Here is a 12,042-nt window from a genome sequence, read left to right on the forward strand (position 1 = left end):
AAAAACTACTTGATCAAATCGATTCTTAAAATGTCTTAAAATTCTGTGTGAAACTTCAGGTTGGATTTCATGTAGTTTATTGTTTTCTAATACAGCCCATTCCTTTTGCCACTTGTTTAAAATGTAAGCGTTGATAAAAGGTTTCATCTCTGACGGAGGAATTTGGCATTTGTTCACTACTTGCGTCAAAGCATCTTTAGCAGCTGCATCAGCTCGCTCATTTCCTAAAAGTCCGACATGTCCTGGAACCCAGCAAAAAATGATGTGATGAAACTGATTTTGTAGTTGGTGAACTTTTACATACAGCTGAAGTCAGAATTATTCCCCCTCCTGTGCAATATTTAATCTTTTTCAAATATTTCCCAAATGATGGTTAATAGAGCAAGGAATGTCTCACAGTATTTCCTAGAATATTTTTTCTTCTGTAGAAAGTGTTTTATTTTGGCTAGTTTTCTATTTTTTTTAAACCGTTTTAGGATCAAAATTATTAGCAGTTTTAATTAAGGTGTTATGACAAAGAGTGGTATTTGCGAATACATATTCATTCTACAAAAAGATGTTTTGTAACCATGTCTGCTTGTTCATTACGGATTCATTTTAACCTACTGTTAATTTAACAAGCAAATTCATGTTCCTTCTGTTCATTTGGTTTCATTTTAAAATGAACGGTCGTGACTGTTAACAAATGTCTGGTTGTTTTCATCTACACAGTAAAAGCAGTCGAGTTATTCCATGCAAATGTTAACCTTGCCATGAAAAAATAAAGTTTTCACCAAAATAGAGAATCCGTTTGTAGGTTTTTCTGTAGGCTAGTATTTTACAGTACTTTGAAAATACTTTTAAAATGTCTCTGTCAATGTTTTTAAATAACTGTATTTGATTTACCAAAGTTACACAAGTGCCAATTTCACATCTGTTACATCCATAATGCTGCGTTCACACCAGACGCCGAACCCGCGTCAAGCGCGAGTGATTTACATGTTAAATCAATGCAAACGCGCGAATAAACATCATGCGGCGAATGCGAACGCGAATGACGTGAATTCCACGAATGGCGCGGTGCGAATAGCGCGATACACTCGAATGGCGCAGTGCGAATTGAGCGTTTTGCGCGTTTGACGCGCTTAATGCACGTTTCACGCAAATCACTCGAGTTTGAAAATTTGAACTTCAGGAGACATTCGTGCCGCGTTAACCAATCAGGAGCTTGCTCTTGTGGGTGCGTGATTGTGACGCATCACCTGTTGTGGGTGTCCCAGGGGAAATCCTCCAGCCGACACCGACAAGCAGTTCATCAAACTGGGCTGGGCTCCGTCAGCCAGTATCAACGTATCAACGCTGTTTTTTTTTTCAGCCTTCATAAAGCACATAAACACTGTTATTTTCTTCATAAAATCCATGTTAGCTATTTAGCAATGAAGCTAGAGTCACCGGGCAGACAGAAGCCCTGCCCATCACCCGAATCCGCGCCTGTTCTAAAGTGAATTTGACGTGCGGATGAAGCGGATTTGACACGCAAATGAAGCAAGTAACCTTAAAAGTTCACGCGGCTATTTACGGGAAAATAGCGTGATTTATCCGCGCGTTCCGCATTTGGTGTGAACACAGCATTACAAAGCCTTTTACTAATAAATGCAAAAATGTCAAATAAAATAAATAATGTTTGATCTACAGCTGTGATTCTGAAACTGAATTCTTACTGTTCAGTGAACGCAAACTGCCGTAGTTTATTAAAGACGCAAACCGCTCACTGCACCTTCAGCAAATCTCCTCATTCCTGCAGCACGAGGGCTTTATGATTGTTTATGAGCGTCAAAAGTGGTTGATCTGTTTGGTGAAATATCTGACAGCGTGTCACTGCAACCTTATTCACACGGGGCATCAGCGTCAACGCTTCCCATTCACTTTAAATGGGTGACGTCAGGCGTTGCCGAACTGCATTGTGGATCTGTCGGCGCCGCTTCAGAGGCGTTGCTTGCTGCAGAAGTTGGGACTAGCTCAACTTTTCAAGCGCCGACGGAAGCGTCTGCCAATCAGATCGCTGTATGCAAATACACCAGCTAGACATTGGCCTATTGCTGACTGAATTTCATTGGCTGACGTTGCTATGACAATCACTTCAGCCCCAACTTCAGACATAACTCTGGAATCGCTCAGTTGTGATGATGAGAGACGAACTTGACTTACGCTTCAGTAATGGGATCAGAGATGAGCACATCTGGCACCTCATAACGAGGCTTGATTGGTTTGAGTTCATTAATCTTCACCCGTGTCATGTTCCCCTGCAGTCTGTACAGCTCCAGCAACAAGCGGACCTGCAAACAAACACAAGACTCAATTCTTAAAATCTCCATGGCTTTAAGAGTTTCCTGCTTCAGACTGTTGCCTGGAACCATAGACTGCCATGGTTCCGTTTTTTTTTTTTTAGAAGTTAATGGTTACCATCCACTATATGGCAAGCAACATTCTTCAGAGTATCTTATTTTAGGTTCAATGTAAAAAAAAAAATTAAAAAAAACAGTTAACAGTGAGTATTTTTATGAGTTTCTTTAATCTGTTAAACACAAAATAAGATGTTTTTAAGAAAGCTGAAAACCTGTAACCATTGGCTTCCATAAAATTAGTTTATCATAGTGGGAAAAACAAATACTATGACAGTCAGTGGTTACAGGTTTCTTCAGAATATCTTGAATTGTGTTCAGAAGAAAAAGTTTTGAACTAGTGTAGAAGTGATGACTATTTTTAAATGAAGTGAACTATCCCTTTAAAAGCTGTTATATATTAGCACCCTTAACCCTCTCAAGGCTGGAATGCAGATTTGCAATGGTTAAAAATTAAATACCTTATTACTCCAGATACATATTTTATGAGTTTTTTTACTCAGAAGTTCCACTCCAGGGGCCTGTTTCAGTAAGGAGGTTCAAACAACTCGGAGTTTAAACTTAAACTCTGAGTTGATTTACCGAGAGATTAAGAACTCTGAGTTTTCGGTTTCAGAACAGCTGATCTGAGTTGGGTCAATCAACTTTGAGTAGACCAACTCAGAGTTAAGCGCGCACACCGTGACTATAAAAAGGCATTATCAATAGAGCACAGACATTACGAGTGACTATGGCAACATCTTAAAAAAAGAGATCAGCATTTCTTTCTCCAGCTGAACTTGATCTGCTCATGCAAAGTTTAAGCAAATATGAGTATATATTTAAAAAGAAGCAACCATCAGTGAAACAGACAGCGTGGGAAAACAGCTGCCCAAGTTAATGTGTAAATTTTAATTTTAAGTATTTAAACATTTTAAGTATAATAAAATAAGTAATGTAAAGTGTGACGTTTATACTTTTTTTTCTAAACTTTTATACACTTTTATCAGTTTTAATAGATTTAACAGTGCACTTGCGTGTCTGCCTTTTTATTGATCAAGTGATAGTGGTTGATATAACATTAAGAAGGTAAGCAGTAATAAAATAATTTAGACAGAATAATAATCCCATTAATCTAGTAACAGTGCATGTCGAAGGTTAATTATTTATGAAAAAAAGGACAAGCCTCGTACGTGACTTTGTTCTGTGTGACAAAAATGTAGGCAATAGCTGTTTCTATCAAAATATAGGCTATTACATAAATTTGTGCAAAACTGGAATAACGCCTAAAAATAAAGCAGCGTTTTTATCCAGAGTCGAAGAGAACACAATCGTCACTTCCTGATTAACTTGCGCCAAATATCAACAGTAAAAACAGAATTTACTGAGGTAGAATAAGCTGTGTCAATGATTTTTTATTTAATTAATGTACCTGAGCCTCAGAAGACAATTGACACACAATGAACACGTGGGGGCGTTTGAAGCCAGACGCGGAGATCTTGACACGCTCCAGACGCTCTGAGGTAATTAATAATATAGACTAATACTGAAACAGTAAAGGCATTTTAGAATCACTAAAACACCATTTAAGATGTTCTGCATTGTGCTCAGTCTGCTGGTTTGTCCTTTCACACACATTTTCATCATCATCTCTAACAAACCTTTTTTTTATGTACATACTGTAATTTGTTAAGTGCACTTCGTAGTTTATGAACATCTTATCAAATAAAAGTTTAACCTACTCAGTTATGCAAATGTTTTATTATGCGTATTTTCAAAAGTTATGTGAATCATGACGTTTCCATCAATCTTTTTTATGGGCATCTCCAAAATGAGCTCTAAAATATGTGTGTGGAAATGTAAGACTAATGCGAGAAATACCGCTTCATCTTTAAAAAGGGGAGGAGACCGACAAAAACTCAGAGTTTAGAGAATAAAACCTGCTTCGGACCAGGTTAGATTCACAGAGTAAGTTACCACGGTAACTGATTCTGAGTTAAAGTTACCTCTCTTTCAGAAACAGGCTTGACTTACCCTGCTTTCTCGAGTTTAACAAACCTGCCATTTTGAAACGGAAAACCCAGAGTTTCTCTCATTTCAGGGTTAAACTACTCTGAGTTTTCACTTAACCTGCTTTCTGAAACAGGCCCCAGGACCTGATTGTCCATTTGCAACAAACAGTTTCCCCACTTGCACACCAGATGACACACACAAGAAAAAAAGTTTCTTGGAGTACCACATGACAAAATGACTTGGAAACATGACCTACTCGATGAGGATTTGAGATACTAGATTTGAATCCCATATTGTTTTTGTTGTTGTTCTGCCACAGAAAAGCAATTTGTTACATTGTTTGAAAAGTTGTATATAAAAAATTATTGTTCATATCATATTCAGTCGTCAGCGTCTAATTACCACACTGAGCTAATGTTGCAAATCTGCAACATCCCAGAACGCCTTGCATGTGAAGGTCTCTCTAAAAAAAAAAAAGTCAGGATTCTGTTGTCCTACGCCATATGATAATTTTCCCCAAATATCAGATTTTTCCTGTTTCTAAAAATTAATTTGAACCTGAGAGGGTTAAAGGTGCAGTAGGTGATTGTCTTCAGAATTTTTTTTTTGCTGTGCTGGTTGAAAGTCTCAGTACATTTCAATAGTAATGATTACAGTAAATGATCTAAATGTGTTTATATGTATTTTTATATTCTGGGTGAGGCATAAGACTAAAAAATGTTCATCCCTTAAAATATTGTCAGGCCGACATCTCCCATAATTCTGATAAGTAGGCCAAACTGTCTGTCAACAAATGTAGATTTCGACTTCCGTGCATCTGTTCATGCAGATCCGCCATTAGCACGTGGCCACCTGCATGAACGCTGCGAGTTCACGATACGTGCACACGAGACAGTCACAGTAAAATCAAATACTGAATTGAAACTTTTTAAAATCCTGAATCAATATTGGAGTTAGTTTTGCTGCTGGAGGAAGGACACCATAGCTGTATTTCTTTTAGACAGGTAAAATTTTGTCTTAAAACTCTGAGGCTCCGTTTACACTAGTGCGTTTTAGTTTTAAAACGGCGTTTTAGAATGAAAACGATCCGCGTCCACACTCGCGATTTACTCAGCGTTTTTGAACAGCTCTCCGTCCACACCAAAACGCTGAAAACGCACATCACGTGACCACACACACACTCTCTGGCAAGCGCTGCAGCATTTCTACCCAGATGAGAGCTCTGCTTGTCGGACTGCTCATCACGCATCTCCCGCTGGATTTAATCTCACTATATTTGCTAAACGTGATATTTAATTCATCTTGTTTTCTATATCTAACGACATATTCCCTGACTTTGGTCTTTTGAATCGATTACTTGTTCACAGATATTGTGTTTTGGCTGAGCGCAAAGATAAGTTAATAATTAATGTAACCACGTACATTCTGTAGATCGACTGATCGCTTGCCTTTATTTCCTATAATGTATAAACTTATTGTGCGTTATACTTTCATAATGGCTATTATTGTTTATTAAAACTGACATTCAGCAAAGCAGAGGATACGTTTCGTATTTTCAATGAAAATGAAAGGAGGCAGTGATGTTATATAGGCTCTGTTTTATTTACGAAAACGCATTAGTGTAAACACGGCCTTAGTTACGCAGAGCTGATGTAGATTGTGTTGTTATGAATGGGTTATATGCACAGAAGTGTTGTTCAGCCACTGAAATCTCCCTGTGAAAGATTGATGTGACTATTTCAGTTTCACAAGGTCCTTTTACAAGATCGATAATGCCGATTTATATTTAATTTAATTTAACAACAAAACATCAGTCAATAGCACTATTCCGCCTAGCCTGCTTTACTGAGCTGAAGTTGCTTTTATTTTCACATTGGTTCATTTCTGATCAATGACAGCCTATGACGCGCTCCCTATATTGTTCAGCATGCTACTCTGAATATTCGCTCTGAAATAGCATGTAAGTGTAGCCAGCCAAACACTAACTACATTACTAACTGGCGAATGACATGAACTAGTCGGTTGTCTGCTGTGGTGTCGGGGTGTGCGCGTTTTTGATTTCAGGAGGCGTGGCTTTGAAACACAGTCACTCCCCTGCCGTCCAAACATAATATGCTAACCGGTTAGCATTTTGGCAGATCACCTACTGCACCTTTAAGAAATTAATATTTTGGCTACAAAACAAACTATTGTTATCCAGTGACTTGTCTAATCAGCCATTCCACCCTGCAAAAACACATTTTAGGGAGGTGTATTCCTTCTTATATAGTATCCATAGTAGGAACAAAAAAAAACAATGCTATGAATTGACAATGGCAATACTATGAATGTCAAATTTATGACATACTTCAGAACTTTTTTGTGAGTTTAAAAGAAAAGAGGGACTCGAAACTTTTTTTTTTTTTTTTTTTTTAGGGGGAGTAAATAATGACAGTTTTTATTTTGGGGTGAACGATCCCTTTAAATCAGCTGCAGCCAAGCTGTTTATTATATCATTATAATATTTAATGTTTATTTATATTTTTGCTCCAGGTCTGTGCGACTCTCACTGACCTTGTTGTTGTCATTGATGAGCTGCAGTGTGAGTCTGGAGTCGCTCAGCTCCAGTGTGTCCAGCAGAGCTCTGTACGGGGACTGACCTGGCTTCAGCTCCCTCTGGCGCCTGTAAACACACACATTCACACACTTAAGACCCAACAAAAACCCTGATAGCCACAAACCTCTGTGATTGGCTCGTTCACAACAGCGTTTAGAAAAGTAACATGTTACACGCGCTAACGCCGAACATTCATTTTCAGAGTCAGACTACCTCCGTTTTTATACTAATTCATCGCGTTTTTACCCCAAATACATCATGAATTTAAACGATACTCACTTGCAAAATGAGCTCTGGTCGCATGTTTTGAAGTTACTGCGGTCCACAGCCTGAGCGCTCACAAACAGCAGAAACAGCAGCAAAACAAAGCTGAAACACAATAGCAGAGTTCACAAAACAAACACCCGTGCAGACACTGCAGCTAACGCATTCAATTGCACCAAAACAGATGGAAATGCTGTAAATAAAACCGATAAACACATAACAGTACCATAGTTCCACAACGGCAGTCATTTGCATTGAATCGTGGCTAACGTAATGGATTAATTTACAAGCTGTGAATTGATATGAGTGTTACATGAGCAAATCTAATGGGTTACGCGAATAAAGAGCATTTCAAACGATTAAGTCTTTGATTTTATGCACACTTAATCCTATTAGTCTGTCTGAGCGTTACAATACCTGTCACAGGAAGCCGCCATCTTGCCTCCATGTGAACTTTGCCCCTGCGCGCATCCGTGAGCTGGCGGATGTGTGCACGTGCACTTTTTTGCAAATATTTGAGCTTGTATAACAATTGATGTAGTTATAATGAAGTAAATAATAATATTAACTAAATAATAATATAGACATTGACAGTCAAGCACTGAATTTGAATTTTTAGGGTTACACAGATGGTTCCCACCCCCAAAAATCGCATTGATGTTAATTATTATTATTATTATTATTATATGTAAATTCAGGGTTACTTATTTCTTCGGTTTAATAGAAATGTGATTGGACATGTGTGTTATATGCATGTATTGTTCCCCACATGGGTGTGTAAACGGACAATATGCACAGCTAATGTTTCTCAGCCAATGATGAACTTCCAGTGAAAGGTTTATGTTTTCAATTTCATAAGGTTCTTAATTTTTACAGCATCGATGTTGTAAAGTAATTAAAATACAATCAGTTAAATAGACTTAAGCATTCTATTGGTTTTTAAAGCGTAAAAAGAGACGAAAATTTGCCGTCATTAGCAGCAGGCTAGCGCAGAAACTCTATTGCACAGGTGTCAAACTCAGTTCCAAAAGGGCCGCAGCTCTGCACATTAGTTCCAACCCTAATTAAACACACCTGATCAAACTAATTGAGTCCTTCAGGCTTGTTTGAAACCTACAGGTAAGTGTGTTGGAGCAGGGTTGGAACTAAACTGTGCAGGGCTTCGGCCCTCCAGGAATTGAGTTTGACACCCCTGCTCTATTGGAAATACTGAGGTAAAATTAAGTTCCATATTTGAAAGAAATGGCATGGAAAAATATAATTTAATGCAGTGCTTCTTGTTTGGTCTGATACCCACTTAATAGTTATCGTATCTCAGCCAGGCAGCGATGATTGCTGTTTTTTTAAAGAAATCTGATCTTAAACGCTGCGATTTTATTTGGGATGACAATGCGCTATATGCACAGCAAGCGTTTTTCAACCAATGATGAACTTCCGGTGAAAGCTTTATGTGACTATTTTCAATTTCATAAGGTTTCTTTTACAGGATTGATGTTGTAATGTAATTCAAATATATGGAGTTACATGGACTTAAGCATTCATTTGGTTGTTAAAGCGTAAAAAGAGACGAAGGACCATTAACGTTGTGTCCGTCATTAGCAGCTGGCTAACGCAGAAACTTCATTGAAAATACTTGCTTCTTGTTTGGTATGAGACCCACTTTATATCGTAACTCAGCCAGGCAATGATGATCGCTGTTTTTTTTTTAAGAAATCAGATCTTAAACGCTGCGATTTAAATGGGACAAAAATTAACTAAAAGCCCTGAGGATGGCTGACTGAAATTAAAAGTCTGAGTGCATATTTCTCCTTGATACTATTAAAAAGTGTAACATTTGACTGCGTCAGTCACACGGTAACAAAAAAGCAGTTAATTTATTCTCTCTTTATTTAATTTATCGAATGCTTGGAAAAAATTAACAACAATGTCATCAATCACGCAACAGTCCCGGTTTCTTCACTCATTTTAGTCCTATTAAAACGAGTCATTAATCAAAGTATTTCGCCTTAATGCTTTTAGGTTTGTTGATCCCTCAATGGGGGCAACATGGTGACTCTGTGGTTAGCACTGTCACGTCACATCAAGAAGGTCGCTAGTTCAAGACCCAGCTGGGTCAGTTGGCATTTCTGTGTGGAGTTTGCGTGTTCTCCACATGTTGGCGTGGGTTTCCCCCCACAGTCCAAACACATGTGAATTGAATAAACTAAATTGGCCGTAGTCTATGTGTTTGAATGGATGTTTCCCAGTACTGGGTTGCAGCTAAAAGCATATGCTGGAATAGTTGGCGATTCATCGTGCTGTGGCAATCCCTGATGAATAAAGGGACTAATTCAAAGGAAAATTAATAGTTTGTACAATCACTGACTGAGGTTTACTTTCTATTTAATCGACATTTTGGAATATTGCATAAAAATGTCTAATGGAAATGCCAAGATGTGCATACATTTTTAAAATATGCATAAAAATCGTATGCACACAATTGAGTGGGATAAACTTTGACAAAAATCAACAAACGTGGAACTTTTAAAACAACATTATGTTGGACTGTTTTTCAAACTTTCAAGCCAGGGTTTCACAGACAAACATCAAAGTTGATATATAAATATAATATATAGTCTATAGTCAAGATAAGTTTAGACAAAATAATTAAATCTGTACTTAAAACAGTATTTTTCTTTTATATATTTGTAATCAATATTTTTATGCATTTCCCCCTTTCTTTCCAATGTATTTAGCCTGTGTTTTTCGCCATATTTTTCGCTAAAAGCGTGATTCTTTGGGGGGGAATGTACAAAAATTTGGAAATAAGTTTTTTTTTTTTTAATGAAACTGGAAAGGTCAACCCAAAACACTTTACAGTAAGTACACTCCCAAAATAAACTATTTAGCGTTTCGTCATGAGTACAAAATGAGCATTTATAAGAAATATTGTTATTAAATTGAGCTAGTTTGGTATTTGATTGAGACTTCGACAGCTTGTTTGTAAAAAAAACTTTCGACCATGTGCTGGCCTGGACCATAGACTTGGTGGCTCCTCCCTCATTACTCAAAGCCGTCAGACGATTGGCTGTATTCTGTCAACGAGTAGATGACGCTTTCGCTAGTATAAATCAACCGGAGTGCCTGTTCGTCCTTCTCTATGTCTCAGCGTCCACCAAGAAAAGTCTGAAGGTATGCAGTGTCTCTTGCTTTTTTGTGTTAGGTTCGAGTCAATGAGTGACATTGAAGCTTTATAATGCTCTTATTCTATAAGCATTTGACTACGGACCTCCATTCTTGGCATGCTCGCGGTTGTCTGTACGCTTGTGTGAATATACGGAGGTATATCAGCGCCAGTGCAATGTCTTCGGTGCCAGCATGTGCCCATCAGCTGGTTCTATCCTCAATCACTGGAACACTGTTTAATTAGCTTTCAGTTTGGTGTAAAACTAGCTTTAACTGAACCGTTTTCTAACTATATTGTCATTTCATTCTTCAGGTTTTATTTTTCGTCGGGACACGTGTTTGGAGCAACTGACCAGAAGCTACATCCGGTATTACAGGAGTTGGGGGCATTTCTCCCCCCACATTTAAAAGCTTTTCACGTCTGTCGTGCTGTTTGCTGTATATCAGTATTTTATTTGAATACACCCACTTGCTATTGTTTTAGCCTAATAGTTTGTGTCGGCAGTTTACAGTATTGGAGTTTTTGAATGTCATTTTTAATCTTATGTTCCTCAAATGTGGTTTTGATGTAGCATTTACTATTAGACATTGAGGTGAAGTTGGTTTTATATTCACATTTTCACTGAGGACTTGGTAATGGTAACACAATAGTTAATCATGCTACTTTGAATATGTTACATCAGCACTATTGAATTAACCAAATAATGCTGTACTATTAATAATCATTGGCTGCTAATAGGACTTCCCCATTTAAAATTAGCAAAGAATACTTATGAAGGATAAGGAGGGTGTGCAAATATAAAAACTACTTTATCCTTTTCTTTTTGAAATGTAGCTTTTTTTTTATTAAAACACTTGGAGAAATTTAACATTAACATTGGTAGACTGCCACAAGAAGGGTATCCTTTGTGTAAATGTCAAGTTCTTTATATGGTTAACTTGAAATAAAGAATAAAGTTGTCAAATGCTTGCACGTGTTCTGCTTTTTAACATTTAAGGGCTACCACATGCTTTAAATATTTACAGTTATACACCATGTGACTATCCACTGGAAATACATAATATACAAATAACACTGGAAAGTAGGTTTAATTTCTCAGACCATATGCACCCCTCCTGGACAGTAGCACTGCATGCCAAACTCTGTTCTGGAGGGCTGGTATCCTGCCTGCATATTTTAGTTCCAATCACACCTTAAACGCCCCTGAACCATCTAATCAAGCTTTACCTTGGTATACTAAAAACTTCCAGGCAGGTGTGTTAAAGAAAGTTGGAGCTAAACTGCAGGACACCAGCCACCACACTGAAGGAAAAAAAAAGTGTTGCATGCAAAACTGTTGCAAACAATTTATGAGTTGAATTTAAACAAATTAAGTTTAATAATGTTCAACTTAATTTTTTTTTAATTCAACACAAATAAATTGTTTACAACCACTTAATGTAAAAATTTAGTAAATCTAAGGAATCATCTATGAATATTCTTTCAGTGCAGGACCGAGTTTCGACACCCCTGGCTTATACACTGACAAAAATTTTTGCATGCAGAACTGTTGCAAACAATTCATGTGTTGAATTTAAGCAAACAAATTAGGTTTAATGATTAAATTCAGCCCAAATAAGTTTTTTTACAACCACTTAACGTAA

General features: G+C 37.4%; 1 protein-coding gene and 1 non-coding gene across 6 annotated transcripts in view; one reads left to right on the top strand and one right to left on the bottom strand.

Moving 5' to 3' along the window:
* Positions 1–7,705, bottom strand: part of ganaba (glucosidase II alpha subunit a) — a 41,981-nt gene extending 34,276 nt beyond the window's left edge. For 2 of the 5 annotated variants that reach the window (XM_073949638.1, XM_009302024.4), the window contains exons 1-4: positions 7,651–7,683; positions 7,249–7,338; positions 6,927–7,035; positions 2,188–2,315 (exon numbers count right to left, since the gene is read on the bottom strand). In XM_073949638.1, coding sequence (XP_073805739.1) covers positions 2,188–2,315; positions 6,927–7,035; positions 7,249–7,338; positions 7,651–7,670 — 347 coding nt within the window. In that variant the 5' untranslated portion in view covers positions 7,671–7,683. 5 annotated transcript variants of the gene reach the window in all.
* Positions 7,706–10,500: 2,795 nt separating this feature from the next.
* On the top strand, positions 10,501–10,633 carry LOC137495807 (small nucleolar RNA SNORA57). Its single transcript, XR_011015784.1, has one exon. It is a non-coding gene; the product is annotated as a small nucleolar RNA SNORA57 (small nucleolar RNA).
* The last annotated feature ends 1,409 nt before the right edge of the window (positions 10,634–12,042 follow it).

This window comes from Danio rerio, chromosome 5 (assembly GCF_049306965.1).
Source record: "Danio rerio strain Tuebingen ecotype United States chromosome 5, GRCz12tu, whole genome shotgun sequence".
NCBI lineage: Eukaryota > Metazoa > Chordata > Actinopteri > Cypriniformes > Danionidae > Danio > Danio rerio.